This window comes from Callospermophilus lateralis, chromosome 11 (assembly GCF_048772815.1).
Source record: "Callospermophilus lateralis isolate mCalLat2 chromosome 11, mCalLat2.hap1, whole genome shotgun sequence".
Taxonomy (NCBI): Eukaryota; Metazoa; Chordata; class Mammalia; order Rodentia; family Sciuridae; genus Callospermophilus; species Callospermophilus lateralis.
The window spans coordinates 15,053,333-15,073,139 of NC_135315.1; the positions used below are offsets into that span (position 1 = coordinate 15,053,333).

Genomic DNA, 19,807 nt, shown 5'->3' on the forward strand with positions numbered 1-19,807 from the left:
CTGGCTCTGAGCTTCGCGTCGTGTGGCCACCTCTGCGTCCGATCTCTAGTTAGTCCTCCCCCCAAAGACTGGGCTTGCCCAGAGGAGGGAGGTTTCGCCACTGCCTCCCTTTCCCTGGGTCTCAGACCTCCGGAGCCACACCCTTGGTTCTCCGTTTCTCAGGACCCAGAGGTTGGGGTAATTCTGAGATGTGGGTCACAACGTTCTGTGAATTCCGCCAAAAGTTCTTTCGGAAAATAGCTTTTTTTTCTAGTTATTAAAACTAACAAAAGCATTTTGTATTTAAAAAAAAATTAAAACACAGAAAACTACAAAGAAGAAAACTTGATATCTAGTCCAGAGATAATTTTATCTATTTCCTACCCAGACATAAGTTTGACAAAAATGGCTTCATATTGTTTCGTAATGTGCCACTAAATATTGTTCTGAAACAATTGTACCGGCTGCATGATATTTCAAAATAGTGACCATAATTAATTTTCCCAACCCCTCATTGTTCAACATTTTATACACCCAGATCTTCAGATTCCAAGTCCACCACAATTAATGTGGGCTCTCTTCCTCTGATCACTATTTCAGTGAAATATGTCAGTGACTCCAGAGTAAGCTTCCTCAGATAGCATTTTCAACAGGCACCTAACAACCTTTACTGGGGGCTTGCCTTGAGTGTCAAATTCCTTAAGAATTACTTCAGCTGCTCCCTTTTTCTTACACCCAATTCGTAATATTTAATTAGCCCTTATGTCCTGTTTTTCCTCAATACGTTTTTAAAGTTCATATTCCCACCTGATTTAGGTCACCACTCAATTTACTGGAGTTCTCTATAATAATCTCCCTTCTGGGATGAGGAAATAAAAGGGAAAGAAACATTTGTCAGCCATTCTCTATAGGCCAGGCATGTCATTTCATTTAAGTTCCATGTCCAAGTGATGGAACCAGGATTCATACCAGGTCTGTCCTAAAAGCCATGCATAAGTTCAGTGTTTCTCAACCTATTTTTTTTTTCCCATCATCCATCCGGGCCAGGAGAAAATTTTAATCAATTAACTTATTAATTAATTAATTAATTTATTTATGGTGTCTAGGACTGAATCCAGGATCTTGCACATGCTAGGCAAAAAGCTCTAACAATGAGCTACATCCTAACTGTTTGTTTTTGATGCTACTGGGGACTGAATTCAGGGGTGCTCTACCACTGAGATATATCCCCAACCTTTTTTTTTTTTTTTAAGATTATGTGTTACTTTTTTTTTAGTTGTCAATGGACCTTTATTTTTAGTTACTTATTTATATATGGTGCTGAGACTTGAACCCAGTGCCTCACACATGCGGGACAAGCACTCTACCACTGAGCCAGAAGCCCTGCCGCCCCCGCCTTTTTAAGAAATTTTTAGACAGGTTCTCACTAAGTTAACTAGCCAAACTGGCTGAGAATTTGTGATCCTCCTGCCTCAGCCTGGGATTACAAGCCTACACTATCATGCCTAGCCCCTAGTCTGAAAATTTTAATTACTTAATTAAATTTAAGCTCTTCCTAATAAAATATATTAAACACTAAGGAATAAGATTTGGTCAGATGGAGTTGGGGGTGTAGCTCAGTTGGTAGAGTGTTTGCCTAAAATTCACAAGGCTCTAGGTTCAATCCCCAGCACGACCAAAAAAAAAGGATTTTTGTCAGATGAAGTTGAATTCTGAAGGTCATAAGTCATTGTAAAGTCTAAGGGTTTTTTTTTTTTTTTCCAACTTTGACAATGAATTTTTGTCCCACTGAGGACAATATCACCCCGTTAAGAATGCATATAATAGGCCAATGCTAGAACCTGAGGCCTAGATTCAGGTCTTAATTTATTGATCTTGAGATCAACATAAAAAATTATATATTGGGCTGGGATTGTGGCTCACATCGAGTGCTCGCCTAGCGGGCGGGACCCAGGTTTGATCCTCAGCACCACATAAAAATAAAGGCGTTGTGTTGTATCCATCTACGCCTAAAAAATGAATACTTTTTAAAAATTATATGAATGCCAGAAGAAATCTAGTACCCACTCTAAGACCTGTATCTGAAGGCCCAAGAAGCAGCTTCTCTTGGAATGCCCAAATATGCATCCAATTTAACATGTTCTACATAAGAACTCTAGAATTTTTTTTTAAAGAGAGAGAGAATTTTTAATATTTATTTTTTAGTTATCGGCGGACACAACATCTTTCTTTGTATGAGGTGCTGAGGATCGAACCCCGGCCGCACGCATGCCAGGCGAGCGCGCTACCGTTTGAGCCACATCCCCAGCCCCAAGAACTCTAGATTCTTTTCCCCTTCACCCTAAACTCTGCTCCTGTTTTCCCAGTTGTTAAAGTACAAACCAAGAAGAGGCTTCCTTGATTCTTTGTTTTCCTAACAAACATATATCTAAACACTTAGTATATATATTTCAGCTCTCATTTCAAAATGTATCTGAATCCATCCAATTTACACCACCACCAAACTAAAACACACCCTTTCTCTCTCCTGGATAATTGTCCTAACCTCCTATCTGGTCTGTTTCCTCTGGGCTGCCCCCAAAATGATTCTCCAGCAGCAACCAGAGTGATCTTCGTTAAATATAATTCAGATCATGCCATTCCTTGCTGTCAACCCTCTAATGTCTTCCCAACACACTCAGAACCAAACCCCAATTCTTTGTCACCAGGCTCAGCAGGAGCTGACCCCAGCCATCCTCTCCAAACTCTTTTACCACTGCCAGCCTTATACCGTGCTGGCCTCCTTAACATTCTTTGAATCTACCAAGTTCTTTATCTCAGGACCTTTGCACTTGCCATTTGTTCTGCCTGGAGTGCTCTTCCCCAAGATATTCCCATTTCTGTACTTCAGACATTTCTGTACATCTGCTCAAATGCCAATTCTTAAGAGTAATCATTCCTAGACACCCCATCAAAAATAGCCTTTCAGGGCTGGAGTTATGGCTCAGGGGTAGAGCACTTGCCTGGCACGTGTGAGGTCCTGGGTTCAATCCTCAGCACCACATATAAATAAATAAAATAAAAAGACCCATTGACAACTAAAAAATTTTTTTAAAAGCACTGGGGTTGTGGCTCAGCGGTAGAGTGCACTCTTAGCACATGCAGGGCTGTGGGTTCGATCCTCAGCACTACATAAAAATAATAAATAAATATATTGTGTTCAACTACAACTAAAAACTAAATATTTAAAACATAGTCTTTCTTCCATCATTCTGTATTTCCATATTTTGCCTTATTTTTCTTCATAGTGCATGAAATTATATGCTTCCTCCAAATACAACAAATAAAATCTGTGTAAAACCTTACTGCTTTATCATCAGCAATTGGAATAGTGCCGTGCATGTAATGAACTGCAACACAACTATTGAGTCTTCAGCTGGATAAAGCCTTCTGATTTCCCTTCTACCTTTCTTTCCCCTGCCTTTTTAGTGGGCTTCATCTCCACTGTTGATCCCTCAACCAACCATCTCAAACATTCCCTTGCTGCAATTATCATACGTGCTGAGAATTCCAGAATCCAAACTTCCTCTCTAGTTCAGGCAGGTCCTTCTGAGTTTGAGATATATATCACTCCTTGGGCTTCACATAGGCACCTAAATTCAATTCTACAGGTCCAAACTGAACTCATCATTTTCCTCCCTTGTTCCAATTTCCACCTTCTGTTCCCCAAGTAATACCTGAGTTATCGATGAGCTCTTGCTCCCCATTTCCCTTCCCTCACCACCAATCTTGACCATGTCTTCAATCTTTGTACTTGGATTACTTAGACTAACAGTCTCTCAATGTGTATTTTGTACCGCACCCCCTCCCCTCATTTTTTCAGGAAAAAAACTTGGCCTAAATGTAACTCCCTCTAGGAAGCCTTCCCAAACACATAACTCCAAGTCTGGGTTAAGACCCTCTGACGTGCTCTCAGAGCATCCAGTACTTCTTCATCCACACACTTGTCCCACCTTGATGTAATTGCCTTTAACAAAGGAAGCATACTATCAGGCGTTGTCAGGGTAGGGACCTAGCTCAGTGGTAGAATGCTTACCTAGTATGCACAAGGCACTGAGCTTTGCTTTTCTTTTTTCTTTTTTTTTTGGTAGCAGGGATTGAACTCAGGCACTCAACCACTGAGCCACACCCCCAGCCCTATTTTGTATTTTATTTAGAGACAGGGTCTTACTGAGTTGCTTAGCGCCTTGCCATTGCTGAGTTAGTGATCCTCATGCCTTGGCCTCCCGAGCCACAGGGATTACAAACATGAGCCACCATACTCAGCCAAGACACTCTGTTTGATTCCCACTACTGAAAGAGAGAAAGAGGGAGAGAGAGAGAGAGAGAGGCTTTAATTCAAATTAGTAAGTATGCCTATCATCTTAGAACATTAAAAAAATGTGTTAAATGAATATCAAATGGGGATATCAGTAATTTAATGTAATTTCCACAAATATACCCAGCACTGTTTTTTATTTTGAGAGAAGAGTCTCACTAAGTTACTGAGGTTGATCTTGAACTTGTGAGCCTCCTGCCTCAGCCTCTCAAGTTGCTGGGATTATAGGTGTGCATCATCAAGCCCAGCATCTATCACCTGATCTGATGAACATTCTTTTAATTTGGAGGTAAAGTAGAATATATTTGGATTACCATTTCAACTGGTTAGTTTGTCTGTGTCATCAAGGTTAACATACACTTCATAGCAGATTTTTACAACTATTGACATTTACTTCTAAATAAAAATTGCTTTTTCATTTTGAAATTCCACTTCTATAAACTCATCACAAAATATATTTTACAAGTGAGCAAAGATTAAGAACATTCATTACAGTATCTTTTGTAAGTAGATAATAAGAGACTGGTTCAATAAATTATGGCATATTAACACCAAAGAGTATGAGGTAGCTACTAACAAGAATGAAGAGACTTTTTCATACCAATGCTAAAAGCTACCCAGAATATCTTGTGAAGTGGAAAACAAACAGGTTATAAAGTATATAGGGTGATCACAATTTAGTTTTAGAAAATGTTCATTCATACTTAATGGGGAAAAGGCCAACATTTATTAAAAAGTTAACTATTGTCAGGCACCATTTTAAGTGCTTGACGTATTAAATAGTATAGGTACTGTTATTATTCCTATTTTACATATGAATTATCAGATGCAAAGAAGCTAAGTTCTTGTCCAAGATCATTAGTGACTGGCAGAGCTAGTTTCCTGGAAGACAGGCTCCAAAGAATAGAATAACATAGATTGCTAATGCTGGTTGTATCTTAGCAGGTAGGTTTAGATGGGACTTTTGTTCTTGTATATTTCTGTAAGGCTTAACTTTAAAAAAAAAACAAAACAATAAATTTCAGCTGGGTGCAGTGGTGCACTTCTGTAATCCTGGCAGCTGGGGAGGCTGAGTCAGGAGGATTGCAAGTTCAAAGCCAGCCTTAGCAACTTAGCAAGACCCTGTCTCAAAAAAAAAGGGGGGGGGGTCTGGGGATGTGGCTCAGTGGTTAAGCATCTCTGGGTTCAATCTTTGGTAACAAAACAAAATGTTACCTTTTTGGTATAGACAAAAAAAAAAAAAAAAAAAGGTAAAAAAGGAAAAATTGCTTTCCTGTTCACTGGCTAGGCATGGTAGAAGAAAGTGGTTTTAGTCAAGACTAGTGTGTAATCTATTGTAGCACTTGCATATGCTAGACCTATTGACATTTTAATTTTTTCTCCTCAATATCTCCAGAGGAGTCTGCAGGAATTCCATTAAAAGTCTGGGAGTCAGGGGATCTTAGGGTTTAGAGATTTATTGACTGCTTTGCTCTAAGTTACAGAGGGAAAAAAGTAACTCAACCAAGGGGTTGAATTTCCACAGTTGGTTAGAGGCAGAGTCCTCTTTGATTCAGTCAGGGCCTCTGGAAGAGGGAAGGCAGCTCCACACAATAGCACTTATTAAAACAATAAAGGCAGTGGATAGAGCCTGTCACAAATACTTCCATTCCACCAAAAGGACACTTGGATGTAAGCCTAATGTGGCTTCAAGTCCTTGAATGATTTTGTGTTGCTAAGAAAATGACCAATAATAAGGTAAAGCAAGCCAGTTCCAGACCCCATTCTTCTGATTCTTTAAAATATTTTTTAAAGTTGTAGATGGACACAATCAATACCTGTATTTATTTTTATGTGAACCCAGTGCCTCACATGAGCTAGGCAAATGCTCTACACTGAGCTACAATCCTAACCCCCTCATTCCTCTGATTTTAAGGTCTATCTGGCTCCTGCATACCCAGATGTGGTCTCCCTGGTTAGAAAATAATTTGTGTAGGTTTTGTTTTTTAAGTATGTTCCCTGGTTAAAAGATAATTTTTTTTAAAAAAGTAATAAATGATTATAAAAAATAAAACAGTAACAACATCAGCATTCTGAGATATGTAGTTTTGAAATTTTGGAACACTTTCTTCTAACATTCTTATATATGGATATTATATAAATACATATTTTCAAAACTTGAACCACACTCTAGTATTCTATAATTCTGTACCATTTTTTCACTTAATAAAGATTTTCTGACAAAAATCTTCTTTGAAAAATAATTTTTAATGGCAGCATAATACCTCATTATATTGATATGACAATTTTATTTAAATAGCTCAAGATCTCTTTACCAGATCCAGAAACAGCAGAACAGGTTCAAGAAAGGGTTCCTTCATTTCCTCTTGTACATTAACTGCAAGAGACTGCAGGATACCGCCAGGGGTCAGTGCAGAGCCATCTTCAACAGAAGCAATTCTGCAAGTAGCCTTGATGTAAGAAAACTGGTTACGCAACAATCCATATTAATAAATTCTATTAGGCTAGAGGAAGCCAATTCACATTATTATATTATTATATTATTACATAAGAGTAGGCTTCCTTATACATATTTCTCAGATTAAAAATGATCAGTCTTCCAAATTAATTTATATTTAACATTTCCAAAAATAGAGATACTTTATAAACAATGTCTATTAATATAAGAGGTGGTGTTAGAACCTGTTCTCACCTGCTTTGTGTGAGATCAACTGTTCATAATATACTTGGCTTATTTGATACAATTGTTGGGTATGAAGCAGCATATAAACTTAAAATTATACTATATTTTATGTTATGGATGAGTTATCTCCTACAAAATAAAGAGTTCCAGGTAGTAGTTTGACTATGAATAACAAGATATAAGGGCATATACTTTGACATCATCTTGGATTATTCAGTCAGTTTTCTTTCCCACAGCCATTGCTCTCGGTTGTCAAGGTCATTGTAACATTAGTCATCTATTGTTCCTAAAAGCTAAAGTTATCATTTATAGTCAATTTGGTTTTGGTTATTTTCCATCCTTATTTACCTGAGGCTCCTTCAGGAAAATGAGCTCAGAAATAGCTTAAACAACTTACAAGTAGGTGGATAACAGGGATCCAAAAGGCACTCCAGGCCCAACATGCTTCACAGGCATATGTGGTTGGCCTTCCTGGCCCCTCTGAACCCAGAAGTTACTACTAGGAACAAAAGCTACCCAGGCTCCTGATTCAGTCTTTCACTCTTCCTTTTGTCTTCATGACCTCTTCGGTTCTTAGGGCCCCATCATTTCACATATGGGATGGAAAGGAGCTGGGGCTGGGTGTCCTGGGTACCCTGCAACACTCAAACTGAGCTTGGTGATGGCTTTCTGGAGAGCAGCCTAATCTTCTGACAGGTCTACTCTGACCAATCTCAGGACATACAATGGTCAGGAAAAAGAGGTCCTAGGGAGTCCCTTATCACTGACACCTAATTTTCTACTGGGCTAGAACCTTAAGCTCTCTGGTGACAGAAGGGCACAGAGGCCTCATCAAATGAAGATACATGCACAGCACATCCCACTGTTGTGGGCAGCTCCTATAAAGAGTGGTCCTGCATTTTCTCTCTGAGGTCACAGGGTGCCAGCTGAACAGTCTGTGCTCTAGATAAGGAGAGTTCTTGTATACTGTAGATGTTCGAGAAATAGTAGCTACATGAATGAATATCAGTGTTAAGCCATAAGACCAGTATTAGACCACAGAGTACCTGGATACAACCATATTTCTATGGCCAGTCAAAAAATAAGCAACAAGCTGGGTATGATGGGGTATGCCTGTAATCCCAGATACTCAGGAGGCTGAGGCAGAAGACACAAGTTCAAGGCCAAACTGGGCAATTTAGTGAGACCTTGTTTCAAAGTAAAGAGTAAAAGGATTTGGGGGTATAGCATCCCTGGGTGCAGTCCCCAGTACAACAACAACAACAACAACAACAAAAATCTGGAATTGAAGGACAGAACTAAGCATGGGGTACTGAAATAGTTAGTCTAGAAGTCCAATACCCAAATGAATGCAGAAAAGCTCAAGAGCCATACAATAGCAATGCAGCAACCAAGATCAACCACTGTCATTATTTAAGAATAGGTTCCAGTTGGGCACGGTGGTGCACATCTGTTATCCCAGTGATTCAGAAGGCTGAGGCAGGAGGATCCCAAGTTCAAGGCCAGCCTGGGCAGCAAGACCCTGACTTAAAAAATAAAAAGGGGCTAGGGACAGAGCTTAGTGGTACAGCACCCTTGATTCAATCCCTAATACCATAAACACACACATAGACATACCCACACACAAAGAATAGTTTTCAATATATACGGCCTTGAGGAGTTTACAGTTCCCACAAGGGCCAATTACCTGAGATCACAGTCAGACCAGTTGGCTGGTCCCACCCCCCATCTAAGAGGGCTCTGAAATACCAGCAGTGCCAACAAAGCAGTCCCAGGAAAGTGTCATTCCCCTGGCCTCAAAGCCACGAGTCCTGGCCTTTGACCTCCTAACCTGTTAGGCTTCCCACCTGCTTCAGTCTGAAAGATTGCTGCAGATAATCTTTGTGCTACAGAATGAGCTGTCCCTTGCCCAAGAAGGAGCCTACAAGCACATATGTCCTGGTCATTCAATGTTGTCATAGACATGAATCACATCCTCATAGTTGCCAAGAGCCTGGATGAGATGAGCAGCCTGCTCCAGGTCGGGGTCAGCCAGTCGCACTGTTGAGGTGGGGATGAACTCCAGTGTACAGGACACAGAGCATAAGCCCAGAGAGTCCAGCTTGTTCCTCACTTGATGCAGTGAAGAGGCATCACAAATAAACTAAGGATAAAAGAAAGTCAGAAGGTATTAAAACAAAGTCAGATAGAACTTTGCAAAGTCTCAAATGGAACTGCTGTACTGTAATATATCATTGGGTTAAACTCACAGTTTTCGATATTCTGACTCTTTCTCATCATCCTCAGTAGAGTAGGCCCCTTATCCAGTATTCATTTAATTAATGTTCATACAATATGTGAACTCTTTTCCTCACCTGTACCCTGGGGCACAGGAAGAAACCAAGAGAGGCATGTTAAGCCCACCAAAGATAGAGGCTTCAAACTCACTTTAAAAAGGTTCTTTTCTTCTTCATCTTCAGCTTCCTTGACATCTTCAGCTCCTGCTTCAATTGCCAGCTCCAGGGCACGCTCTAGGTTCACAGCTTTCTTCTCTCTGTCTTCCACTCCAACCACAACCACTCCCTTTTTGTCAAAAGAATGACGAGCTCCTTCTGTCATCATTCCCCTGAGAAGAAAGGAAATGGGCCAGAGTGCATGGATGCCTTTAGACATTCAGCCTCCACAAAGCACAGACTCTAACACCACCTCTTCCTCACTGGGCCTATAGAGCAAACATGGACATGGAGCAGCTCCCTCCCTGAAGAAGATGCAGCTAATGCTGGGTAAGGAATAGTCCATGAACATCCCCACCCTCTATTTTCTGCCCTGATTGGAGTCTGGGGGATACAAAGACTTTGCTAATTATTTCCTGGAGTCCTGAAGACTCCAGTCCTGGTAAAACATTTTAAGACCTGACCGTTATATAGCTACAGATGGGATAATGGGACAAAGATCCTGTCTACACAGATGAACATGTCTTTTGGATCCTTCCTAGAACAGAATATATTAAGATCAAATCAATTATGCCAGGCTGGGGTTGTGGCTCAGTGATAGAGCGCTTTCCTAACACATGTGAGGCTCTGGGTTCGATCCTCAGCACCACATATAAATGAATGAAATAAAGGTACTGTGTCCACCTACAACTAAAAAAAAAAATTTTTTAAATTCAATTATGCCAGTGGATTCTAATAAGGAGGAGGTATGCTTATTTAAAATACCACAAGAAGTCAACAATATTTACCTTGCATAGATTAGAACCAGAAGGCTCTGTTCCCTCCCACATTCCTCTCCCCTAGACACACACCTACCCATTCTTGTTCAGGATATGTCGAATGTCTGACTGGCACTTGGAGCCACTGTTAGATAATGCCTCAATGAGCAGAGAAGAGCCACCAGGGCCTCGACCCTCGTACAGCAAATAAATGCCCTTAGTTTTCTGCAATAAACAACACAAACACATTTTCCTGTTTCCCAATTCCCTCCTACATGCCAAGTCCAAACCACGGGCACCACAAAGTTGGCTTCATAAGATGGGCCTCTAGGCTGGAGCCTGGACTCTCAAGTCTTTATTTCTGTCCCCACCTTCTCAGAGGAGGCCCTAGGGACCAACTTTTGAGGTAACTGAAAATATCACCCCTTCTCGGAAGGGAGTCTGTTTTGGTTCCCTGGTCCCTTGAATAATCAGCCATCTCTGAATTCTGCTTCCTCCCCTCCCCAGCCACATCTGTCCTCCCAAGTCACATCTCTGAATTCTGCTTCCTCCCCTCCCCACCCACATCTGTCCTCCCAAGTCACCCCCACCAGGATTCATCCTCCTACATCCTATTTCACATGAAACCTACCTGCTAAGTCTCAATGCTCCTACCCCTGGATGGCTGAATACTGATGCATAAAAATCACACAACAGGGCCTTGTCCTAAGAGCTGGTGAAAATAGCATGGACTCAAAATTCAAACACTCCAGAATGCCAATAACCAAATTCATCTGGACTCCCCACAACTCTTACTTATTCCTGTCTATGCATCCAATCTCTACTACTCTTTTCAAGCACCCTGCCCTGCATCTTTCTGGAACTTTCAACTGATGACTTCTCTTACTCTTTCACAAAGGAAATACAGGGACCCTGGGTGGAAGAAAATTGCATCTCTGCCTCTGTCTACATAAAGGCAATATGCATAATGTTAGAGCATAGTTTCTGGAGTCTGATTCAAGTCTGTTTGAGCTAAGTCCAGTCACCTAAACATTCCGTGCCTCAATTTCCACTTAAGATCATTTTGAGGACTCATTGAGATAATGCATATAGAGTTTTTAGCAAAGTATTTGGCCTGGCATAAACACCCAATAAACACTAGCTATTAAGATGATTACTAACGCCTTCACATCATTCTTCCTTGTCCCAGAGGAAGTTCAACATCCCTGCTCCTCCCACCATCACTATCACTGTCACCCTTTCCCCTTCTACTGGCTTTTCTTCTACAGGGCATAAACATTTGAAAAGGAAAAATAACCCTTCTTCAAATTAATATCAGGGCTTTCCCCACACTGTGCCCATTCTTTCTATCCCTCCCATCACAGCTTGGTTGGGAAGTTCTGGAACACCATCTACTCATCCTGCTCCTGACTGTGCTCCTCCAAACCCCAGAGACACTTGGGCTGAGAGTGTCTGATAATTTAAGGAGTGTTTGGTAGCCTTTCAAACAGACCCTGTGGGAACTGTATTCAATAACAAGAACATTAAACTGAAGACACACCTCCATTTTTAGCGCTGCCTCAATTGTTGATTTGGGCATATGCTTGCTGCGACACACCTCTAGGATATTAGCTAGGTGGCTGTTGCTCTCAGGGTCAGGGCCTCCCTCTGAAATAAAGAAAAAAAGAGTCAGCAAAAATATCTCATTACAGCATGAGAGAAAAAAGGGATTTACAGCCCTATTTCCAGCCAAAACAGTGGCAAGTTACCATTTCATTCATTAAAACAATGTAGCCATGCTGAGCACAGTGGATAGGCCTGCAATCCCAGCCACTGAGGATGCTGAGGTAGGAGGATCAGGAGTTCAAAGCCAGCCTGGGCAACAGGAAGGCACTAAGCAACTCAGGGAGACCCTGTCTCTAAATAAAATACAAAGTAGGGCTGGGGATGTGGCTCAGTGGTCAAGTTCCTCAGTTTAATCCCCAGTACCAAAAACAAACAAACAAAAACCAAAAAACAATGTATCCAGTACCTGCATGGAATATAGGAAGTATTTTGGAAAATAAATTTCTAATTCTCTGCGTCTTTGGGAATGGTTATCATTCAGCTAGGTTTTGGCAAACTCTACTTTTCATTAGATAAAATGGTGAGAGACACTGATGATAACAGTATCTCCTAGATTTATTAATACTCCTTGCTCTTATTCTATTACTTTGCGCATAATTACTGAAATGTTCACATGACATTGTAAGTATGCTGTCTCTGAGACTAGGGGCTGTATCTCATAATCTTTGTATGATCAGTGCCTGTCAGGAAATAAACATTCCATACTGTTAGTTGAACTTAATATCAAGAATTCTTAGCTGGATATGCCAACTCATTCCTGTAATCCCAGTTACTCAGGAGGCTGAGGCAGAAGAATTCCAAATTCGAGGCAAATCTGGGCACTTTAGTCAGACCCTATCTCAAAGTAAAAATTTTAAAAGGGCTGGGGATGTAGCTCAGTGGTAGAGTTCTTGCCTATCAGGTGCAAGGATGTGGGTGATCTCTCAGTACTGAAAAAAAAAAAAAAAAAAAAAAAAATCCAAGAGTGAATGGCTCTTGGTGTTAGCTTCAGTAAAACACATACATGCATGATGCATGCACACAGAATTCAGAAGAAAAGGAATCAAAAAGAAATACCAGGCAGGAGTTCTAAAGGCAAATTAACATTAAATGAATGCTTATTGTGTTCAGTAAACTACTTAAAAGCAGGCAAAATCCATTTTACAGAAAAGGAAACTAAAACCCAACAAAGTTAAGCCACTGGGGCAAGGTCTTGGATTAGTAGAATCCAAGTCTTCCTGACTTCAAAGTCCCTGCTTTTTACAGGATTTTTTTTTCTCTACTCCTATGTGTGTCTGACACTAAAAAGAATACAGACTTTTTAGGGTGGCTACAAAACTGGGAAAAGATATGGCTGCAAGCCTACCTTCTAAGAAAATATTCTCAAGAAACCCTAATGAGGCAAACTGGGGCTTAGGCAAGCAATAGCCTCTGCCACAACCTACATGCTACAAGAAGCAACTGCAGAGGGCTTGGGTTTGAGACATATATCTGACCTGAGGATTTGTTTCTATGGAGCTCCTAGCTACAGACTTGGATGAAGTCACTTTTCTTCTTATCTTTCTTTCTAGGGCAGCTCCCTTTTTAACAAGAAAAAGTGTTTGGAAGAGTGAATGAGGGACATCCAATGTAGATAGGTTCTGAAGGTTAATGAGGTGGGCAACAGTGGTAATTGGGGAAAGAAAAGAAAATGAAGGTCTCGGGATCAGGATGCACTCTAGCGCAACCCCAGGAGGCAAGCGAGACAATAGGGTCGGAGAGGGCAGCGGCGGCCAGAAGGGGCTATCAGGTTCTCACCTTTAACCGCCAGGCGGATGCTCAGACAGAGTTTGGAGAAAATACGACTCCTTTCTGTATCCTTGGGACCCTTAATGTGCCGGACTTTGGACCATTTGTTGTGCCCGGCGAGGGCCGCCGCGGTAAGGTGCAGCTTCTTGCCCGCAACAGGGCCGTAGCCCGGAGGCTCTGGGTGGGAGGCGAACCGAGAAGCCGCAGGGAATCCGGGGCCTCGCGCCCGCAAGCATCGGGCAGCTGTTTTGCTCACGTTGGCGGCAGCCCAAAACGCCATCGGCTCCCACTCTTGGCTGCAACTTCCAACAGCAGCGGCTAAGATGAGCCCGTCCTGTCGGCTGCCGCAACGAGTAGGTTTGGACGCTGAGCTTGCTTCCGCCGGTCACGCCTATATGCAGCAGTCTAACGAGGAATGACCCCCGCACTGTCCTCCCGGCAGCCAGATGTGGGGACCCTTGATGGAGTAGTGCACTTCCTCTCACAAGTCCGTTTCAAAAACAGGTCCCCATCGCCCGCAAAGTCCGTTCCGTGGCTGCACTGTACTTGGCTCCTGTTTTGTGGTTCCAAAGAGTGAGTCTGAGGCGTGACCTAGTGTTCAGTCCCTCCGGGTTGCTTGGGGGAGCACCGAACTTTATGTCCCACAATGATTTAATAGGGATACATCTGGTTTATGAAACTGATTTTGCTTCCAAATTCCTTCCTAACACTGAGCCAGTCCAGAATAATAGGTCATCTGCTGCTGTTGCAAAGAAATATGTCGTTTAACTGCCTCGTTTTAAGGTAAGAAAGCCGCCCTCAGAGAAGTGTTATCTAGACCTTTACTCTCTGACTCATTTACATTTACTCTCTGGGTATAAACAAGGATACCAACTTTACCAATGTAGAAGAGTTCAAAACACAACACAAGCCCTTTGAGCTTTAAAGTAATAAATTCCAATATAAATGACAACAGTGATCATAGTGCACATTCAGATGAGCCACAGGCTTTTGGGGAGAGGAGCCTTTTGTAGTCAATCTCCCTGCTTTAATTTCTGCCCTGTGGGGTTAGACAGGCTAAGTTCAAACTTTGGCTGTTTCATTTACTAGTGCAACCTGTGGCAAATTCCTTTACTTTTCACTTCCTTAGGTATAAAATCTAAGATTGAGGTAGAATAGAAGAAATAAAAAAATATAGGCAGAAAGGAGACATAAAGATAAAAGAAATTCTGCATAATATTTCAGGCCAGTCACTTCCTAAGCCAGTGTCTCCTAGGCCAGTCACCCACGAATTCCTGTGAAATCTGTAATTCTACCTTTGCACTGTTAATCAACACCCCCCCCAATAAATATGTTAAAGAGAGATGTAATATTTTGAGAAACCTATAATTTAAGGGACTTTCCAGTGTTATTGATCAGACAATCAAGAACACATTGCCTAAGGATCCTGAGATTGCCCAGACCACCATAAACTGTCGAGATCACTAGACCGATATCTTTCTCATACCTACCCCTCAGCAAGTTTCTTTTACAAGAAGAGCCAGAGCCTGGCACAGTGGCACAATTGGTAATTCTAGTGACTTGAGAGGCTGAGGCAGGAGGATTGCAAGTTTGAGGACAGCCTCAGTAACTTAGGCCCTAAGCAACTTTGTGAGACTCTGACTCAAAAACAAAATATATAGGGCTGGGGATGTAGCTCAGTGGTAAAGCATCCCTAGATTCAATCCCCAGTACCTAAATAAAGAGCCAGAATTTCCAAACCACATCTCTCATTCTCAAGATGGCCTGTATTCTTACTTGAATGTGTATTCCTTGCTTTACCCCAAAAAGCATCTATCTTGAGATTGTCAGCATTCTCCCTGATCATGTATCTACCTTCCTAAATAACAGGAAAGTAGACCTCTGTTTATGCCTCTGATACACACTTGAAATTCTTTTCTATCATTTAAGGAAAAGATCTTGCTAGTACTGAGTCAAATCCCCACTTCCCTTTGGGATCTCCTAGGATCCTTCTCTAGAGACACCTATTCTCCAGTGTCAGGATAATGGGATAATAGATGTAAAGCACACAGACATAGATTTATTATTATTATTTATTATTATATTTTATATTTATTTTATTATTATGTATTATTATTTTATTTGTATATTTTATTATATTTTGTTAATATTTATTATTTTATTTTATTACATAAGGACCTCCCTAATCCAGCTACTCATTTTGCAGTCTCATGTCCTGATGCTGCACTGCAGTGTGAGGAAAGAGTTCACTGTATCCTTCCTCAGCTCCCACCACCGACCCTTTCACTGGAATTACAGTGGTACATCACTATGCTCAGCTCTGAGTACAAAATCTTATCACCTCTTTGCTTCTCTGTTTAAAATGCCTTCGTTGTCTCATTGGTGAAATCTTTATCTTCTCCCAATTTGGCTATCACCTTCTCAGTGATCCTTCTTATGGAACTTCTTCAAAATTTTAGCTGTAATTTTTTTCTTGTGGTGCTAGAGACTAAACCTAGGTCCTTGTAGCATGCTAGGCAAGTGCTGTGCCACGGAGCTACATCCTTAGCCCTTTAACTGTAATTAATAGTTCACTTAGGAATGTGTGTGTGTGTGTGTGTGTGTGTGTGCGCGCGCGCGCGTGTGTGGTGCTAGAAGTGCCAGGATCTTGAGCATGCTAGGCAAGCACTCTATCATTGAGCTAAACCCCAGTCTTTTTAAATTTTGAGACAGGGTCTTGCTAAGTTGCCTAGGCTGGCCTAAAACTTGTGATCCTTCTATCTCAGCCTCCTGAGTAGTTGCAGTTACAGGTGTGCACCAATGTGCTCAGCAAATTTAAATTTTTTAAAAAATCCAGGCTTCTTAGTGATGAACGCAAGCAGGCATCCTCTTCCTTGCAGATTAGCAACACCATATTGCTCTTAATACTTCTCCCAATTCCTTTTAAGCACAGCTATGTATTTTTTTTAAAAAAATGCTTTGTCCTTAGCACAATTTTATTTAATTTTTGGTGGTGCTAGGGATTGAACCCAGGGTCTTGTGCATGCTAGGCAAGCACTCCACCAATTGAGCTGTATCCCCAGCCCCCAGACCTATGTCTTTGCTGGGCTCTATTACACTTCACTTTACCTGGTTAGTTTTCATTCTTCCTTCAGGATGTAGCTCATGTTGTCAGGCTTGATGGTGCATGCCTGTAATCTCAGTGACACAGGATGGTGAGGCAGGAGGATCACATGTTTGAGGCCAGCCTCAGCAACTTAGCAAGGCCCTAAGCAATTTAGTGAAACCTGATTTCAAAAATTAAAAACAAAAGTTGGGGCTGAGGATGTGGCTTAGTGGTAAAGCATCCCTGATTCAATCCACCCGCCCCCCCGGCAAAAAAAAAAAAAAAAAAGATTCAGCTCAAGCATTATTTCCTATCTTAAGATCAATATCTACAAACTCTCAGATTGGGCTGATTGGGCTGAGGTGTCTTACTCTGCCCTCATATAACCGTTCATGCATGCTTGTATTTTGGTACTTACCTTTTTTATATCAAAATGCTTATGTCTCTCCATTATGATACTATTCCTGTGCCCCATAGTAGGTTTTGAAAAGAAAATGACTTTATTAATACATCCCACATGTAATACAGGCCATCAACTGCCGCAGTCTCTCGGCTGGGCACAAATCACGAGTCTCCACACAGCTTGTAGATTCAAACAGCAATTCTTTATTCCCGATCTCACACTGGCCGTCTACAAACACGCTCTGGGGGAATCCACGTTCTCTGCCCAAATCCACTCTCTCTCAAATCCACTCCTGCCTAAATCCACTCCGCATGGGCTTCTGTCTCCCAAAATATACTGTCTGACCCTAAGCACTCAAGAGGAACTCAGCAGCAGGATACGCCCTATTCCAAAAGAGGAACACCCTAATCTCCTATTATACTAAACTGCCCTATTCTAAAGGGGAAACACCCTACTCTCCTATTATGCTAAACTGCCCTATTCTAAAGGGGGAACACCCTAAACACGGATCCTGCCCTGGTCCTTGAGCAAGGTCACCAGACAGCATGGGAGTAAGCTGGCAAGGAATTTGTCATACCTACTTGGCTGATGGCTCCCAGCAATCAACTTAAAAGTAAACAATGATTTTTGGTATATTTACAGAGTTGTGTAGCCATCACCATAATCAATTTTCATCATTCTCAAAAGAAACACTATATCCATTAGCAGTTACTACCATTTCTTCCCAATTTTCAATGCCTGAGGCAATAGCTTCTGTCTCTGTAGATTTGCCTCTGTTGGACGTTTCATACAAATGAGATCACACACTATGTGATCCTTTGTGATTCACTACTTTTTTGCTTAGCATGTTTTCAGGGTTCAGTTATGTTGTAGCACATCAGTATTTCATTCCTTTTTATTGTCAAATAATATTCCATTATATGAACATACCACATTTTATTTATCTACGTTTCCATTCTATTATGAATAATGATGCTATGAATATGTGAATATGTGTAAACTTGGGAACTTCACTTCTCTTAGGAATATATCTATGAGTGGAATTTCTGGGTCAAGCTGCAATTCTATGTTTTACCTTTTTTGAGGGACAGCCAGACTATTTTGCAGAGTGGTTACATTACTTAATATTCCCACCAGCAAGGTATGAGGGTTCAGTTTCTCACACCCTCACTAAATTTATTTTTGTAATTGTTACCATCCGAGGGGTGTGATGTGTTCTCATTGATTTGATTATACTTCCCTTTTGAGTAATAATGTTGAACATCTTTTCATGTGCTCACTAGCTATTCATGTTACTTTTTATAATTAAATGTAGTTATGATGTTACCTTAGTAGCAAAATGCAAATTAATAGAATTTATATTCACAAATAAGTGCAGAAATCAAACAAGGTTTCAACTGTTCTTGTATCATCACCAGCCCTCCAGGGTCAAACCTGTCATCCAACAGTCAAGCTGATGCTCACTGCAGTAGGGGAGAGTACACACCAGAGGAATGGTGGGAGGATGGTATCTTGTCAAGTAAAGGATATGACAGTTACTGTAGGATTATGGGGAAGGTGGAGATTTAGCCAAATTTAAGTGAAACAGTTTGATAGGCTCAAAGGAACACAGAGTATGCAAAAATCTGCTGACATCTGCTTGGACTGCAGAGGGCCCAAGGCATCAGTCTCCTCAGCAGATATAAAGTTAAGATAAATTTAAAGTTGTGTTCACAAACCTCTGCCTGGAAGCCCTATACCTGGGTTGGAAAAAGTGATAGCTCCTCCAAGCAAGACAGTCAGGATTCAAACAGCAAACTATGATTTTAGAGAACAGTTTCTTGGCAAATTTTTTTGAAGAGTAGTCACTCAGAAGAAAAATGTGTGTTTTTGACACTTTAAGCTTCAGCGTGTGATTTGGAAAGAAATAATTTGCTTTGACTCTGTAACTGTTTTTATGTGTATTTTATTTTTTTTGACAGGGCTTGGGATCACTCCCAAGGTGTGTAGGCACACACTAGTTCTACCACAGAGCTACATACCCAGATTTTTTTGCTTTTTCAGTCTGAGCTATTTACTTCCTCAAGACCAATTCACAAATGACTGAACTATCTCCAGAGGCTTGATTGTCAGGATCACTGAAATCACTTAAAAATGAACCTTGGAAGGGCTGGGGCTGTGGTGGCTCAGTGGTAGAGCACTTGTCTAGCACATGTGAGACAGTGGGTTCGATCCTTAGCACCACATAAAAATAAATAAAATAAAGATATTGTGTCCATCTACAACTTACAGCTCTTAACAAATGATGCTGTTATTCCAGGTAGTACACCCTATGAAATATTGTAAAGACATTACTATTTACTGGTCACTTTATTTCCTCTTCCAGGGCCCACAGAAGACTTGATTTCTTGACTTTCCTTATGTTGGAACCATGTGACTGAGTTTGGTAGACATGGGCAGGAGTAAGCCACTTCCAGGCCTACCTGAAAAATATTACTTCCCCTTTCCAAAGTGACTGGGAGGCCAGATGTTCCAGATGAAGGTGGAAAAGGGTTGATCTATTGCCAAAGGACTTTGTGTAAGCAAAAAATAAACTTTGGTTGTGCTCAGTCACTGAGATTTGGGAGTTTGTTGTACAGCCTCAACTTACCTAGCCAATTGAGACTGCAGTCAAGTGTCACTCTCCCGGTTTTATCCTTAAAAACAAGGGAGCAGAATCACATATTTCCTATAAAACATGCATTGTAAGATCATAGCAC

The 19,807-nt window shown here is 41.1% G+C and overlaps 1 protein-coding gene across 1 annotated transcript; it reads right to left on the minus strand.

Annotated features, from left to right (window-relative positions):
- Positions 1 to 6,564: 6,564 nt before the first annotated feature.
- Positions 6,565 to 14,033, minus strand: Taco1 (translational activator of cytochrome c oxidase I). The gene is made up of 5 exons (XM_076869501.1): positions 13,591 to 14,033; positions 11,750 to 11,856; positions 10,307 to 10,434; positions 9,447 to 9,624; positions 6,565 to 9,162 (listed from the first exon to the last, which is right to left on the minus strand). Exons 1-5 carry the CDS (start codon positions 13,859 to 13,861, stop codon positions 8,962 to 8,964), a joined length of 885 nt encoding a protein of 294 aa, XP_076725616.1. The 5' UTR covers positions 13,862 to 14,033; the 3' UTR covers positions 6,565 to 8,961.
- Between the last annotated feature and the right edge of the window lie 5,774 nt (positions 14,034 to 19,807).